The 17689-nt window shown below is 42.6% G+C and overlaps 1 protein-coding gene across 1 annotated transcript in view; it reads right to left on the bottom strand.

The window, feature by feature from the left end:
• Positions 1 to 2445: 2445 nt before the first annotated feature.
• The window catches only part of FOCAD (focadhesin), a 273674-nt gene continuing 258430 nt past the window's right edge, over positions 2446 to 17689 (bottom strand). The window contains exons 37-44 of the mRNA XM_006098123.3: positions 16790 to 16909; positions 13720 to 13980; positions 13036 to 13125; positions 10481 to 10658; positions 8897 to 8994; positions 7080 to 7331; positions 4780 to 4855; positions 2446 to 2836 (exon numbers count right to left, since the gene is read on the bottom strand). Coding sequence (XP_006098185.1) covers positions 2763 to 2836; positions 4780 to 4855; positions 7080 to 7331; positions 8897 to 8994; positions 10481 to 10658; positions 13036 to 13125; positions 13720 to 13980; positions 16790 to 16909 — 1149 coding nt within the window. The 3' untranslated portion in view covers positions 2446 to 2762. The remainder of the gene's footprint in view (positions 2837 to 4779; positions 4856 to 7079; positions 7332 to 8896; positions 8995 to 10480; positions 10659 to 13035; positions 13126 to 13719; positions 13981 to 16789; positions 16910 to 17689) is intronic.

Here is a 17689-nt window from a genome sequence, read left to right as displayed (position 1 = left end):
GTGACCTATTCTGGTGACCTATATGTTAGAAGGCTGAGATTTTAGAACTTCTAAGATTATCAAATTTACAATCTTCCATTTTAGACTCTTTAGAGGTTCCCATGAGTGGGAAAATCCCATACATTTTTTGCTCTAGGCTGCTGGAGACAAAAACAGGGAGCCAGGGAGGAGTGGACTAAGGTCTATCTTACCCGCTTTGTACTCTTCTGTTTTGTCAAAGCCAGGGGCAGGGACAAAGTTTGAATGGGAGGAGACTGGGCTGAACCAAAAAAGGAAGTGGGGTTTAGATTCTTCACTCTTTCCGTGGGCATCGGTGAGCTCTCTCTCAGGGGGAAATGCAGAGCAGTTCTTCAGAGTGTTACACAGTGAAACACCAGTGTGTGAAACCTGCAAACTGCTCTTTACTGCCGCCCAGGTTAGCAACCTGTTCTGGGAATCTCAAATCCTTCAATCCACGAAGGACCTGTTCCTTTGCACCGTAGCTCCTAAATGTCCCAATTCCAGAGACTTACTCACGGGAGGCAGGATTGCTTCTTCGATCTGATTACAGAAATCTACAGTAATCATATTAAGCCATCGGTTTAATAAAGCACATTAAACCATAAGCACATGAATACCAAGGTGTAATCCTTGGTGGGAATTTTCATCTTAAAGTGAGTGTTGATGAGCCTGAGGCAGTGGAAAGAGCACTGGACCTGCGGTTCTAGGAGCTTGGTTCTAGGCATAGCTCTGCTGCTTATTGGATGTGCCTTCTCCATTTAAAAATAGAAAATAAGGCCTCGTCACAGTATTGCTGCAAGAGTTAAATAAGATCATACAAGTGAAAGCTCTAGCGCACTAACAGTCCGGCATCTAACAATAAATATTAGATAAATTTCAACCTCTCATTGGAGGAGATTTAAGAAAATGTATGTAGGTGGGAAAAAGAGGGAGGCTGGCTTCTAACATAAACTTTCTACCTCTCTGCTTCCTTCAAATTCATTTCCCTCTAGCCCAGGCTCTAAAGAAGATTATCCATGAAATATGGGCAATGCAGGTCAATAGTACCTGGGAGCTCGCCTTCCCTTCTGTAGGCATCTCAGCACCCTGTGGAGTTCAGCAAAAGAAAGAACTGTGACCTGGTAACAGAGTATAAGTTACACAGTGAGACACAACTGTTGGAAACCTGCAAACATAAACCCAGCTATTTGAAAAACAAAACCAGTAGATCTATTTTTAACCTAAGTGGTAGGTAGGTACACTTGGTGACACCATCAAGGGACTGTCCCATGGGAATACTGAACGTTCCGCGTGCCTGTAAAGCAGCAGGCACTGCGCCATAGCATGCTGGACACAAAGTCCATTACCCAAACATTTCTCCCCGGCGATCCACAGGTGTCCTCCTCAGTATGTTTATATGACTGGCTAAAGGCAAGCCTGATTAAAGCCTGATTAACAACTGCATGGAGGAAAGATAGTTAGCAAATATCAAAATTAAAATGCTGGCTGATTCTCAAGCCCTTGAGCAAAATGCAACTCTTGAGGATATGGTCACATACCGTACCTTCATTTACTTGTCATGAGGCCGCTAGCCGTCCTGATTAAGACAGGGATTTGTATTAATAAAATAGATTCCTCTTTCAAGGCGTATTTGTCACTTTTTGCTTGCATAGCATCCCAATTCAGGTGGACCAGGCCTGGTCAAGTAGAGGATCCCACTTCCCAGGGACTCACATGTGACGTGAGATGAGTCAGAGTCCTCCCCACGTGGCTGCTGCCATGCCTGTGAGCAAAGACACCTTTCCTTCCACTGAGGCTGCTGGCAGCCGTCTTGACAACTATGCGGAGTGATCCTGAGAGGAACAAAGCGCGGTGGCACGGTCTGACTCCCTGGATGCTACTGTGCTGAGCAGATCTATCTTTAACTTCTGGTCTGTGAACTATGATAGTCTCCTTTTTACCTGAAGCCATTTTGAATTGGACAACTTTCACTTGCATTCAAAAGCCCCAAGCTCAGGACAATCAGAGCCGCTACTCATCGATCTGGTTTAGCTCACGGTTAACGCCACGCTTATTATTTCAATGTGTCTGGCTACGAGAGAGTATTTCACCAACAAGGATAAGAAAAGCTGTCTCACTTACTGAGCCAATGGGTGTCCTCCAGAGGCTTCATGGGAAATAGATGAATATTAGATATTTAATTCAATATTTAATGAAAAGGTAAAAACAAAACCAAAGACCAACTGACCCTATCATAAAGTTAGGGTCCGGGGCTCACAGTACTGAAACTATTTGAACAGGCATCCACAAGCCCACAGCTTTTCTTATCTGTCATGGGTCCCTCAGGGATCAACTTACTAGTAAGATAGGGAAGTTCTGTGTAATGCCTCCGGCACCACCAGGGCTGGGTTTGGTTAGCAGAACCTAGCCTATGCCTGAAAACAAATAAAAGTCACATGCACAAAATTCATGGGACTATTTTACTAGAATCTGGGGGAGAGGAAATGATAGAGTCAAAGTTGTACAAAGAAAATCTTCAGATTGAACTCTAGCCAAGTGAAAGAAAGTTCAAGTTCTCGTTTCAGCCTCCACTGGCCTGGGTACGGAAGCAGCGTCTCCTTTCCTGGCACTCAGGGTTCAAACCGTCAGTGATGCGGCCTCCCTCTCATGACCGTGAGATGCATCACGTCTCAGGGGTCCCAGACACACATTCTGAAAAATTCCTTCCATTTGCGTAGTTTTCCTCTTCCGGCTGAGAATGTGGCTGGCTACGGCAAAACTGTTCACCAGCCATACGCTCTGGTCCATACTGCTTTCTTCTTAAACTCTGGGAAAACTCTTAAGGACAGCAGGGTGGCTAAGGGGACAAGAAAGCAAAGTGCGCTGTTGCATTTGGTGGAGCTGCATTTGCAAAGGTCTTTTAGATCAAAAGAGTATCAGGACGGAACTTGGCTAATCTTCAAGACCAAGAATTACCATCAAGCCTTAGACAATATTTTAATGGCAGAAAACCATTAATAAAGTTTGGGGGAAAGTTTTTTTGTTTGTTTGTTTGTTTTGGTACCAGTTCAGGGGAAATTCTGCACAATTAAAACAAAAACTGACTTCAGGGATGCTGGTAATATTCTTTTTCTTAATCAGGGTGCTTATTAAATAAGTGTGTTTCCTTTATAAAAACCTACCTATGACTTGAGTATTTTTCTACGTGAATATTATTTAAAAATAATCTATATTATTTTTACACTGAATATTTAACTACAAGGTAAAAACAAAACAAAACAAAACCAAAGACCAACTGACCCTATAATAAAGTTAGGTTCAGGGGCTAAGTGGAGCAAGCATACCTGTACTAAAACTATTTGAACAGGTCCCCACAAGTCCACAGCTTTTCTTATCTGTCATGGGTCCCTCAGGGATCAACTTAAAATAGGGAAGTTCTGTGTAATACCTCTAGGTAACTTATCATATATATTATTTTGGAATACTAATAGGAATATACTGAGATATTATTTAAAATATAATAGTGTGAAGGAATGGAGGTAAGCCAGAGTTACAATATTATTGTGAGTGACTCTAATAAAGCCCTTGAACAGATAATTGAGCTAAACATTTACTTTCTTAACCCAAATTACTCTTTTCGTCATCAGTATCAATTCTTTGCTATCTTCATAACCTAAGACAGTATATGTTGGCAGTATTATGGTATTATGGACCCACGGTCATTACAAATGAGTCCAGACAAATGGAGGACATCCTAGCAGCAAATCTCTAGGGATGGATCTAGGGGAACTATTTCAGGCCCCAGCCCTATTCTCAATGAAGTTCTGTGACTGATCAGAATCACCTTTAGAGACATGTCCTCCACCCTCTTTGTGGGTAGGGAGAAGAATCAGACACAATACATTAGGAAATTCTCACTTGTTTGGCAAATAATAAATTATACCATACTTAAAGTAAAATATGGTCATACTATGACTCTAGCCTCCAGATAGGCCCGATAGATTATAAAAAGTTAGGCCAACACACAATCTTCCCAGGTGAGCCGTTTCAGGGCAGTATATTACAGCATGTCCGGGAATCCACAACAGCTATTGGCAGGATACAGCCTCTACCCACCCACCCTCAGAGTCAGCCCTAAAAGACTTCTCCTATTTGAGTAAAAAAATCTATATAATTTTCACAGAAATATCTTCTATGTTTGTTGTCCCAACATAGTTTAACAAATTAATAGAGGAATACTATAAAAAAATCACAAAAAAACATATAAATACCTGGGAAATATCCAACTCCCTTGGCAAAATACCAGGCAGCCATTAAACATACTAGGATGAAGCTAGTATAAGAAAAGGTTAAATGCTTTAAAAAATAATTTTAAAATATAAAAGGAAGTATTCAAAGTGTCTGTGTATTTTCTCAATTATTTATAATTTTAAACACGTTAAAACAACACATACACAGAGGGGGCAAAAACTTCTCCGGAAAAATATCAAAGTTATCACTGGCCAATGGGATTCTGGATTCCTCTTTGCTTTTAATGAATTTTCTAAGTTTTGCTTAAAGTCATATTTTACAATTATAATAAAACATTTTAAAAACCATCTAAAGAAAAATTAAATGCACTGAAAAATTAAATCCACTTTCTAATTCCAAAGGCCACACTGGTGGCAGCTCCGATTTTCTGGTTCAACTGAACCAGGACGAGCCCCTTCAGGAACCAACACCCACTCAGATGCTGTTTCGCAGCGCGGACAGCACTGGGAGGTTTTCGCCTATAGTGGGCAGGAAGCACAGAAGTCATACCTTTTAAAAGACCCCTGGGTTCCGCAGAGAGGCCTTCCTTAGGACTTTCCATGAGGTTGAATAGCCAATCGATGAACTGGAATGAAAATGAAGAAGAGCAGCATCAGTCAGAGATCAGTCAGCTCTTGGGCCTGCATCCATGCGGATCAGAGCAATAGTCCCTGGGGAGTACCTGACTGGGCTGGGGGATGCCCTGGAGAAAGGGACCAGGCACAAGCTGTTAAAGACAGACACAGCTCCCATTCAGTCAGAAGACCCTCAAAGTCAAACCTCCTTTCCTCAATGAATACCCTGAGACCTGCTAGAGGTTTTAAGAGTGAGGGACACATGGGCCCCGAGGGACTCCTGTGTGCCATGAACATTCTCTCTCGTTATTCTGAGGGGTCCAGATTGGTCAAAAACCTTGCCCAATTCCACTCTCATTGAATAGCAGAGTCAAGATCTGAACTTAAGTATACCCAACTACACAACCTCACACTCTTGCTGTGGCCAGTGCGGCTCAGTTGGTTGAGCGTCATCCCACGCACCAAGAGGTCGCAGGTTCGATTTCCAGTCAGGGCACATGCCCTGGTTATAGGCTCCATCCCCAGTAGAAGAGTGGGGGGTGCAGGAGGCAGCGGATCGATGTTTCTCTTTCATCGATGTCTGTCTGTCTCTCTCTCTCTCTCTCTCTCTCTATCTTTCCCCCTCTCTTCCTCTTTCTTTAAAAATTAATGAAAAAGCACCTCACACTATTTCTTTGCATCCTGCTGCTTACTACCCGGGTCTGTGTGCAGCCAAGCCTAGGCTCCTAGGCTGGGCAGTAAACAGGGAAACTCATCAGATGTAAGCCACTGCTTCTAAAATAAAATATGTTTCTGTAGATAAGAGCAGTTTATGCCCAAATGAATATAAAACAGCAAGTTGAAATGCAAAATAAAAAAAGCATAACATAATTTGCTACGTAGAGCCAAGTGTGTTAACTGCACATAGATCCTGCAAATGAGGTAGAAACTCATAGTCTTTATGACTTTGGACTGATTTCCTACGGTGCAGCCAAAATTGTTTTTGAATTGGATATAGGGTAATTTCATTGACTCCTGAATGTTGCCAATCTTGACTCATTTGAACTTTGGACATAGAAGCTGGGTTGAAGAAAGAGTAACATAATAAAGAAAACATTCCTAATTCCCTGCTTTAATTAAAAGTTTTTTGCTTTATTTTTTCTCAACTTTGCTTTAAAATATCCTACTGGTAGAGTAAATAAGTCAAGCACTACAAACACACAATAGATGCAGGATGTTTACATTGTAGTTCAAAGCCAGCCTGGTGTCCTAGGCCAAAAATAACATGAGGTAATAAAACATTTAAACTGATTTTCATTTATGACACAGAAAACACAAAAGTTGGGACTAATGCTTATCGGGTTTAAGAAAACAGGCATTTTCACTGAGATGCTCAGGGGAGTTGTGCATAGCTAAACTATGAGTCTGCAGCTCAAAAATATTTTTAAAGATTAGTAGTCAGGTTTTAAGAATAAGCCACATAAAGTTAGTTTTAAGCTTTCAGCCTAAAAAAAATCCAATTTTGATTACATGGGATTCAGAATAGAATCCTCCAAAACAACTGTATTAAAATAAAGACAGGTCAAGGCCACGTAACGAGAATTCTGGGAAGCACAGTACTGTCACTGCTTGGCGAGTAAGCTGGTGAATCTTAATATCAAAAGCGTAAGGGACTTCCTGAGGGCAGGGGCGATCACCTCACATCCCACACATGTCCCCACAGCCTCCAGCACAGCCCGGAGCACGGCGGCGCCTGGAAGGCGGCTGAGCTGGGCTATGAGATGATGGGTGCTCCAGGCTCATGTTTCCCCTCAGATTCCCTGACACCCGCCCCCAGGCACTGCTGATCACCCCGCCCTTGTTCATCACCACTCTACACTCCTTTCCCTCTTTATCATTCCATCTTGCAATCTTGAACTTGTCACCTTCTGAGCTCTCAGAGCTTACTCATCGTTTTGTCCAAGATCAAGAACACATGTGTCTTTGATAAATGAACGCAGGCAGAAGCGTTACTTTCCACCCGCCCCCCTTCACTCCCCCCTCCCCCCCCCCCTCGCCCCCCCCCCCGCGAGCAAGTTGGTTCTGTTGTCACTATTAGCCCCCATCTCTGAGGCTCTGCATCTGGCTGGGATGTGGGGCCAAGCATGAAGGCCTGTGGGGTGAGTCCAGTTTCGCTGACCTCCCACTTCACATCTACAGCAGGAACTGCCAAGGAGGAAATGGCCACCTGCCCCGACAGCAGGCAGCGGCCCTCACCTTCTGGGCCTGCTCCCTCCACGGCTCCTTCTGCAGCAGCAGCAGCATGCTACTGGGAAGGAGAGCGAGGGCCGCCTGCAGAGTGACCCTATGCATTGGGCTCCTGCCAAGGAAGCTGGATGCTGGCCCGGCCGGGCCCTGTTCTTGATGCCATGGCAACCAACTGGCACTGAGGCCGAGGAGGAGCGGGGCAGCATGGTCGGCCCACGCAACCACCGCCGCTGCAAAGATCAGCAACAAGAAGTCCAGAGCCTATAATAGAAATAGACACAAGGCTAGTCACATGTTTTAACCACTCAGAGTAACACATGTTCACATACACAACCCTCTAATGATGCAATGCTCTATTCCCCTCCCCTCCTCCCTCCTGTCCCACCCCTGCCCCAGAAGAGGACTGAACTGAAGAACAAACTCCGTTTCCAAACTTAATCAAGAGACTCTGTAGGGCAAGCATGTCAGACTCATGGCCCGCGGGCCATGTGCCTCATTTATTTGGCCCGTGTTAGCCTTTGAGTTTGACATGCTTGCTGTAGGGCTTTGGTAGGTTTTTGGGGTTCTCTTTTGGGAATACAGAGGGACCATCAGTTTGATTATTAGTGCTCTAACATTTCAGGAGAAACATAATTAAATTCCTAATCGTACTGAGCTTCAAATACTCATCTGGTTTGTTGTTTTCTAAGAGATTAAAAATTAATTAAGAGTGCTATGGAAAAGTATATTTAGATTTATTGTTATGTGGCTGAAACTGATTTTAAAAATATTGACAGTTTTGTTCTATTTTTTAACAATAACAAATGACTCTCCTCATGCATTCTACCAAGTGTGTCTAGAATCTGTCCCTTTAGATTTTAGACTAATCTAGACAATTGTAGAAATGGTGGTAACAGGGGCTACCTCTCAGATGTTGGATTACGGTGATTTAAATTACTCTTCTTTCTGCTTATCTGTATTTCCTAGGTTTTAAAAGATTTTCATAAGAAAATGGAGAAGGCTAATAGAAACTCAGAAGATCAAAAGACAGAGAGGACAGGTTATGCTTGTTAAAAAAAAGTTAAAAAAGAGCTCAATCTCTTAAAATTCCCACTCTCACTAACTAAAAATTTAAAAACACACGCAACTCCTCAGAAAAGTGGGGCAGAATTTCAAACAACATTCCAGGCTGTGCACATTTTTACTCACAAAGGAAACATGTGAATGAGACATGCCTATAGAAAAAAAACACTGTACACCTCAAAATTGCACAGAGAGCAGTCAAGAAAATGAGGCAAGGGGGGAAAGTGATGTCATCATTTCATTTACTAATCTTTCTTTTTTAATTCACCCAATACCAGTGATTCTTAACCTTTTTTGGGTCAGCCAACTTGAAGCTGTGCTGAAAACTCTCTACTATATGCACACATGCCCAGAGGTAGCGTTGTGCACACAGATAACATGCACACACTCCAGGAATCTCTTCAAACCAGGCGTGTGAAGCCTCTTGGGCCAGCATGGAGGCCGGAGCCCTAGACCCCACCTCCTCTTGGGGTCAAGCCCAAGTACATAGACCCTGGGTTTGCCCTCCAGCTAGTGTCCTCTGTGTGCGGCCTGTCAAGGAACGGACTCTTTTGACATCTTTTTCAAGGTGTAACTAGGTGTCCACAAGAACCTGGTAAGAACATGCATTTCTTGTGACATCAGAGTTATCACCGCTGTTGTTTCCCAAGAATAAAAGGAAGGAGGAAAAGAAAGCCACAGGCAGCCAAATATTCCTCTTTTTGGGAGAGCAAATATAATTTTTATGTTTTAAGAAAGCTCCAAATTACTCCTCTGAATTGTACCTCATCAAGAGCCACGTTCTGAACAGAGGTTGACTGGTAAGCTATATTTCTGATATAGCCCATCAGGTCCAAGAGCCATTCCATTCTCTTCAACACACCTGAAAAGACAAAAACATTTTCTTACCTGATCAGGGTTTTCCCTTGGAAATGCAAAACAGAACAGTAATAACTATCATAGCTCAAGCAGAACACCTGGTGAGGATGTCATGAAATAGTTTCCAGTTCTCTTACCACACCCGAGACTTGCGATCCCTGTGAGAGTTGACAGTATTCAGAGATGACCGTATTTCGGTCTTCATTTTCAATGGCTAATTTATTCTTCAAGCCTACCCACCCACTAGTGGTAAAAGGCATTTATTGGAGTTCTTTCTCAACATTAAACACACTATGAGAAATTTGGCACCCAGCTAGCCAGTAATATTGAATGCCAAAATCGCACAGAAACCTATCCTAAAGACAGAAAAAGTAAAAACCAGATGTGATAGGATAATTAGAGAATAAACAACATATTGATTTTTTCATTTTTTTTTAAAAAAATGAGGTTTCCCATTATAGTAAAGACTACGTTGAAAGGTTTTCAAAAATCTAGTGAATAAGAAAAATATAGGGATTAAGCTTGAAGGTTAGAACCAAGGGCAATCTCAAATTTATTTCAATTTGCTTAAATTATCTTCACGCTTAATTGGGAACACCTACTGGATTTTTCCCCCCTGATAAATATAGTTTTAATTTTGAGTAAAGAAATCTAGTTTCTCATCATAAGTTCATTTTTCATTGGTGAAGCACACACACAGATATGAGACAACCATCTCAATTGCCAAAGAGGAAGAGGAATCAACATTTCCAATCCAATTTTGAAGAGTATTACAAAGACGTTTGCCAGTTTTCTCTCAAAACTTTAAAGACACAAGAGATGGGGAAAATGGGTCACAGAAGCATAAGCAACTGGCCCAGGGTCACAGGGCTTCCCGGCCATTTCTAACCCGTTTAAGCCAGATACCACTCAGAGCTTGAATGTAGACTCGAGAAATTTTGAGCCTCTGACCGAAGGCGTGGGAGGGGAAATAAAGGAGTTCCCTTTTCAGATGCCTCCTAAAGCCTAAATGTGTAAACAGTTTAAAAGTTGCGCCATAGGACTCATTAGCAGAGCTCAGGCCTGGACCTCCTGGCTTGAGGATGTAGTGAGGTCATCCAGATTTTATTCTTCTCACCCCTGAGAAGTTCTTCTATAGAATAACTATTCAAGTTCATTGTTGCTGTTTTTTGTTTGTTAAATGACTACCCAAAAGCCATTTTCATGAAAACATCAGGCATCATCAATGGATATCCTGTCTGACAGAATCTACCTTATAAACTTTATACCTTGAGCCAAAAACGAGATACAAATCCTCAACAGAATTCGTTCTCATCGCTAAAGAGTGGATGTTAAGAGCTGTACCTGCTCACTTCCAGCCAACGTGCTCCTCATTCGGGGTGACAAAGCCTCACCTATGTCAAGCACTAAACCAGCTTTCAAGTTGGGGAAACAATGACAACTAAAGAGATGGTTTCTTCCTGTTCTGATGCTCGCCCCGCCGGCCTCACCTGTGTTGGCGTGGCTCACGATCCGCACGTGGTACAAGCTGTGCAGGATCACCCAGGCCAGTGCGTCTTTCTCCCGGTGCTGAGCAACCGCACTGAGCATGTCATTCACGCCCATCAAGGGGAGCCGTCCTTGCGAGACCAAGTACAGCCTGACAAAGGCAGCCTTTTCTAGGCTGCTCTGCAAAAAAGCCAATTGTTCAGTTACTAGTCAATTAACTGTAGTTGTTATAGAACCTCAGCGCAAGGGCAACACAGAAAGGGTGAGTGTGAAGTCACTATTCCAAATGCTAAAACTGTTCATTTCCTGCAGCGTGTGACCCATTTCCCTGTGCGCTCCACTAGAATGTATATGCAGATGGTGCTGTAGTGTCACCTCCTGCTTCTCACAAAAACCATCAATGACTTCGGGGTCAATCAGTGATGACATTTAGTAAGAATACACAAATAATAATAATGACAGTACTTGTCAGGTGCTAGGCGCCATTCTAAGCACATGACAAGTGTTATTTTATTTTATTTTTTTTTTAAATATTTCTTTATTGATTTTTTACAGAGAGGAAGGGAGAGAGATAGAGAGTTAGAAATATCGATGAGAGAGAAACATCGATCAGCTGCCTCCTGCACATCTCCTACTGGGGATGTGCCCGCAACCCAGGTACATGCCCTTGACTGGAATCGAACCTGGGACCTTTCAGTCCGCAGGCCAACGCTCTATCCACTGAGCCAAACCGGTTTTGGCGACAAGTGTTATTTTGACAGTCCACGAAGTATGGTACACAGACCTCTGGGGGACCCCAAGACTCTTTAACAGTGTCTGTGAGGTCAAACTATTTTCATAATAGCATCAAACTGTAGTAATGTCCATTGTATCTTTCATCCCCACTTGAAATTTTTGAAAAAATCTAGTTTCACTTAAAACATTCCTGTAAACCAGTGATTTCAACCTTTTTCTTCTCATGGCACATATAAACTAATTGCTAAAATTTCACAGCACATCAAAAAATATATTGTATTTTTTGCCGATCTGACCAAAAAATAGGTATAATTTTGATTCATTCATACCAATGGCTATTGTTGTGTTGGCTGTTGTCATTTTTTATTGGACAATCTAAGGGAAAAAAGGTCAGTGCCCCTGACTAAATAGTCAGGTATTGTATGTTTTAGAAATTCTTGTGGCACACCGGTTGAAAATCACTGCTATAAACAATATAAATTATTAATTTCATTAAACATTTGCCCTTGAGTACACATCTTTTTAATATTCTGTGGGACAAAGTGGGAAGTATCCATAAGGGACTTCCGCTGAATACCGAAGTACAATGGTTGTCCCAAGGAAAAACACTTCAACATTGAGTTGTAAGCTGAAATGGCCACTCTTCCCGTGATAAACTTCATTTACGTAAGTTTTGAAGTTTTACATAAAGTCCATTCACGTAAGCATTTTTTTATACTGCCTCTCCTTGCGTAACCACTTATGGCTATTCAAACTGCGTGTTTGACAGACAGCCTTTTTAAAAGTGAAGGACGTGAGACCGTCACTTCATGGAAAACACTTGACGGAATTCACTGCCAATAATAAAATCGGAACTTTCAAGCAAAAATTAGATTTTTGGAAAATTTGTATCTGCTTATATGAGTTTGGCAGTTTCCCAATACATGAAAGACTGGTGATATTAACCAATACGATGTTTTGATATTATATAATGAATGTACCAACATTTGGAAGATTTTCAAATGGCCAATGTCTGATATTACAAAATCATGCACTGGTGAGAGACGCAGAGCACAAATGGTTTCTAACGTAACCTAGTGGGAAGTTCACCATGAGCAGGTTCCACACTGCAACTAACCTACAAGAAACCACTACTTTTATGTTTTGGCGCACAAAGAGAGATCCATAATTATCTGAAAAGCCTGTTAACACACTCTTCCCCTTCCTCCTACATATCTGTGTGAGGTGGGTTTTCTTCACATACTTCACCAAAATAATGTCTCAAGAGACTGGAAGGGCAGCCGCCACGAGGCCCCCGCAGACAAGGAGGAGCCTTGCGGGAATGTGAAGTAATGCCACTTTCCTCACGAGTTTTTTTGATTTTCTGGAAAATACTTTTTTCTTACTTATGTTAAGCTGCAATGGGCTTGTTATTATTACTTTTAAGTAAGTAGCAGGTGGAAAAAAATTCATGTGAGGCCAGAACTATATTTTTTTTAACACCTTCCATGCACGAGACAGTTCTTTGGTGAGAATATTCCCATCCCTGTGATTTTTGTATTGAAGGCACTGCACTGTACTTAATTTTGCCCACAGGTGACACTAAAGCAACTGGTGGTTCATGAGGTCGGAAAGGTTGGCGACTGCTGCACTGAAGTGTTCTTGATAAAGTGGGATGAATTAGGTGAAAACGTTATTACATACATTTGTTAAGAACCAACCACACAGAGTAGACGGGACACAAGACCCAGAGTGAAACAGAAATAGTTTTCTGAAATTAATAGTAACACATAGGAAACAAAACTAGCCTCAATAATGAAAAAGTACATGGATATGTTATTACCTCGGTAACCGGGGCACGCCGATTGGCTTCATCATCCGTCATCTCTGAGAGGCATTTTGCTACACCGATGTACAGCTCTAAGTCATTCCTCTGGTAAAGAACAAAGGTCAAACGTGTCAAAATACAATGTAAGGCAAGTATATTCCTAATGTTCCAACAAATTATTAGATTTGCTTGTCTCCACGAATAACCAAACCAAAACATATGGTCATTTGTTTCTCATTTAAAAAACATCTTTCTTGTTATTCTATGTGTTTGTTTGCCTGTTCTTTCTTTTATCTCCTCATCAGGACCCATCATTCCGAAAGGAATTTTAACATCTTTGTAAAAACCACAATTCAGGGATCCGCTGGGGGAGGGGAAAGGCTGGCACGAAGTCACTTCATACGAATAGCAGTGAACGACGTGCCCAACTGAGCTTCCTCAGCCTCCACAGGCGTTGGTAAGAGGCCGAGGAGCGAACTTCCTGGTGAGCCAGCTTCTGAGCTTGCTTAAGACTTTGGTTCTAAACATTCAACCTCAGTTTAGATCTTGGAAGCAAACACATTCTTAGTGAAGAACGTGGTTCCTTCTTGCCAGCCTTCCCACCACGTTCTTAAAACGTACACCTCCCTGCTGTGCCAAAAAGGCTTTAAAAAATCCCAAACACAAATGGTCAGGAATGTAAATATTGTTGTTCCTCACCCGAATCTTATTTGGCAGAAGGTCAAAAATGTTCCCAGTGGCCTGGCAGAGCAAGCTCCAGAGGTGGTGGGCAGGGCTGGGCAGCTTCATGGCCTGGCTCAGGCCCTGCAAGGCACTCGGGCGTAACTCCGGATTGGCAAGCGGGGACGCGGCTTTGAAAACGGCCACCATTAAGTTTTCAACGAAGCCCAGGATCTGTTCACCGGAGACGTGCTTGACCCACAGCGGTGCAGACACCAGGAGGTATTTCTTGATATTCAGCTGGAAGGAAAACAGCCAAGGTCAGATGTAAACAGGCAGGCCTGGGTTTACAAGGCTTACACGCCCGGGTCATCGCTGTGCTTGAGAGCAGCTGCGAGAGAAAAGGTGCAGGTTGCTTTCTGCCCCTGAGTTTCCCACAGCCTCCTGGTCCGACAGGCCACCAATGCGTGTAATTTTGCTGCTGCAGGGACTTCTGATCCAGCCTGAGTCGTGTATGCATGGTACCTGCCAACCCATCTGGGAACGACTCGCTTAAACCTTGGATCTTTTCAGTGAGGGGAAGAAAATGCTGCATCATAGTCACTGCTGTTCAGTCTTAAAAAGCCACATTTTCTGTCAAGAAGAGCTCTGGAAGAGGAAAGGCTCGCCCACTGTAAATCAACTAAACCCAGGACCTGGCAGTCCCGATTCTGTCCTCTGAGGAAGCGCAGTGACACAGTCATGAGAGGAACTGGCACGAGGAGTCCATTGCTGACCAAAGAACAGCAGCTGAGCATGTGAGAGCAACCCCAGCATCTGAGAGCTAAGAAGGGGCACAGTTAGTGAAGTCTCACAGACTTATAGAGAGCAGGCTTCAAAAAGTCTCAGAAACAGCCCGGCCGGTATGGCTCAGTGGTTGAGCATCGACTTATGAACCTGGAGATCATGGTTCAATTCCTGCTCAGGACACATGCCTGGGTTGCAGGCTTGATCCCGTGTGGGGCATGCAGGAGGCAGCCGATCAATGATTCTCTCTCCCACACCCTTCCTCTCTGAAATCAATAAAAATATATTTAAAAAAATCCTCAGAAACAGAAGTATGATACTAAAGGGGCAGTAAGTCTAAAAGAAGTGATATAAAAAAGGAAAGTCTGACAAAAATCAGTAAATTTCTAAAAAGAGTAATGTTGTTGCATGAGTTATCTGAAGAGCTCACTTTAAAGAATATGCCATTTCAGACCATTTTTTAATGAGAAGGTATGTAATTAAGAAAACGAATTCACAAATTTAATTCATTAATTAACAAAGATAATATGAAAGGCCCATAATCAAGGACAAATGCAAAAGAGTAGGAGATCTGAAAGAGAAATGGAAAGAAGACTAAAACCTAGAAAATTTCTGAGGTCAATAACACAGGTGAGGCTAGGAGAGTTACACCCGATTCAAAAGGAAGGAGCTAAATAGTATAGTGTTTAAGACATGGGCTTTGGGGTCACCCGACTCTCTTCCATGTGTTGGATATGTGGACTTTGCTTAACCTTCGTTTGCCTCAGTTTATCAACCTGTAAAATGGAAATAATAAAGTCTACTGTGCAGAAATAAAATGAGCCACACACAGAAGACTTCCTATTGTATGATTCCATTCTAAAGATTTTCTAAACTTTATATGACACTTCAATTTATAGGAAAGTTCTTTTAAAAAGGCAAAATGACAGAGACAAGGAAGAGATCAGTGGTAGCCCGGGTCTGAGGCTGGGAGTGGAGAGTGACTACAAGTAGGCACAATGGAACTTCTGGCGGTGATGGAAGTATTCTCGGAGATGGATGAAAATAAGTGGACTAAAACTCAAATTACACTTAAAATGGTCATATTTTATGGAATATAAACTTTAACTCAATAAAGTTAAAAAAAAAAGGCAGCCTGTCAGGATTGAAGAGACTTAACCTGATGCCTGAAAGTACTCACTGAGTGCTTACATGTGGCAGGCGCTTAGCAAGTGCTCAGTAAGCGGCAGCGGGTGGGAGCTGCTTGGAGCAGACAGGTAATGGTGAAGGCTGACAGACAGGAGGCAGGCATCGAGAACACTGACCTGCTATTCAAAATTATTAGGAGATGCGGGAAAACGTAAAAGAAAAAAGTGAAGAGGCCTGGCCAGTGTGGCTTGGTGGTTGAGCATTGACCTATGAACCAGGAGGTGATGATTTGATTCCTGGTCTGGGCACATGCCTGGGTTGCAGGCTTGATCCCCAATGCAGGGGCGTGCAGGAGGCAGCTAATCAATGATTCTCTCTCATCATTTATGTTTCTCTCTCCCTTCCTCTCTGAAATCAATACAAATATATTTTAAAAAAGAAAAAAGAAAAAAAGTGAAGAGACTGAAGCCAAAAGTTTGAGGAAATAAGGAAGAAGGGTTTGAAGTATCCTCACAGACTTAAAGCCTCCTAGAATAGAAGAATAACAAAGATGAGGCCATTGAACTTGGAATCTATTGGTAAACCTCGAAGGAAGCAGGGGATGCTCCCTCCATCCTTTGGGAACGAAGAAAGGAGTCTGACTGAAAACAAGCACTATTAGCCCTGACACCGGGTCATTACCAAACACCAGGCAAATCATTTCTTCCTCAGCTCTGTGCTCAAGCTGAACACCTTACAGAGATGTTCTACTCGTTGCACCTACATCCCTGGTGCCTCTAACTGGATGCCTAACCAAGTCCTACTGAGCCCTCAAGGCTCACCTTCATTGCGGGGGACCAGATGTCCTGTACATGTGGATTTGTCTTTTTCTTACTACCTAGTGAATGACTATGTGCATCATATAAACAAGTAAACCTAGGTTCAACGACTTGCTAGCTGTATGGATGTGAGAAAGGAACTTGAATAACTCTGGTCAGCCTGCTCCCTTTCTGTAATACATGGTAGCTGATAGCATAAATGGTGACAGTTACGGCAGAGTCTGAATCACACAATTTTTCACTCAGTTGGCCACCCTCAGTTTTTATAAAATCCCACTCATCCACGCTTTACTTTGAGAACACACCCCAAATGCATGTTAATCTCCCTCCGGAAAACCGTATCCTCCTGTTGCCCGACACCCTTAGTTACTACATACGCTGAGACCGTGGAGCAGCGGGGGCGTCACCCACAGTCCCAACAGCGCAGCCGCGTTCTGGGAGGACTGCGCCTGGGTCACCATGATTTCCAGGCACAGCTGCTGGACCTCTTCACCTGAAAGAGAAGGAAAAGAATATTAGTGCAGCTGCTGCTCTGCTTTTCAGCCTTCAGTGTCTCAAATCAACGCACCTGCTGTGTGACTTCTACAGGGAACAACTGCAGTAAACCAAGGTATTCCAAGAGACCTCTTAGAGATGAGGTAAAAGAATGTACCACTGGCCCCAGAATCCCAGGTCTTAGGACTGACAAGGGCCTTGAGCTAGCTGGGGTGATCTCTCTCATGATACCCAGGTAAACCGAAACACTCAAATACTATAAAAAATTTGAGGAAATTTTGGCTAAAGATCTCTTTGCCTCCGTTTCCCCTCCTCTCCACCTTGCCCCCAGCACACAGAGAAATCTGTCTAGATCTGGCAGGACTTAGAGATGGAGCCACATTCTTCAGGGACTGAATCTTTTTAATGGTCTGATCCCATCAGCAGACAGCTTTTCTTCTTTCTTCTCTTTTCTAAGGAGTTTTACTAAAACATGAACTTTTTTCAATAAAGCATGCAAAAGCAGGGCAGAAGGACATATTTTTCAAATGAAATCTCTGATGACAGTACAGTAACATCATATCTTATACTGGGATTAGGTTAAAAATGAAGGCATTTAAATAAAAAAATTGTGTACAGCCAAAATCATCTTTGATTATCCCTTAAATTGCACGTAAATCACAGCATAACAAATCTTTCTGTAGGTCACGCATAAGCACCTACTGTAAAGTAACATTCGTGACATATATATGCACACAAACATCCATAGTCACAGCATTGTTAAAATTATTGTCCCTTCCTCT

The sequence above is a fragment of the Myotis lucifugus genome, unplaced genomic scaffold (assembly GCF_000147115.1).
Source record: "Myotis lucifugus unplaced genomic scaffold, Myoluc2.0 scaffold_221, whole genome shotgun sequence".
Lineage (NCBI taxonomy): Eukaryota > Metazoa > Chordata > Mammalia > Chiroptera > Vespertilionidae > Myotis > Myotis lucifugus.
The sequence above is the reverse complement of the archived record's forward strand: the minus strand, read 5'-3'. Positions and strand labels throughout refer to the sequence as shown.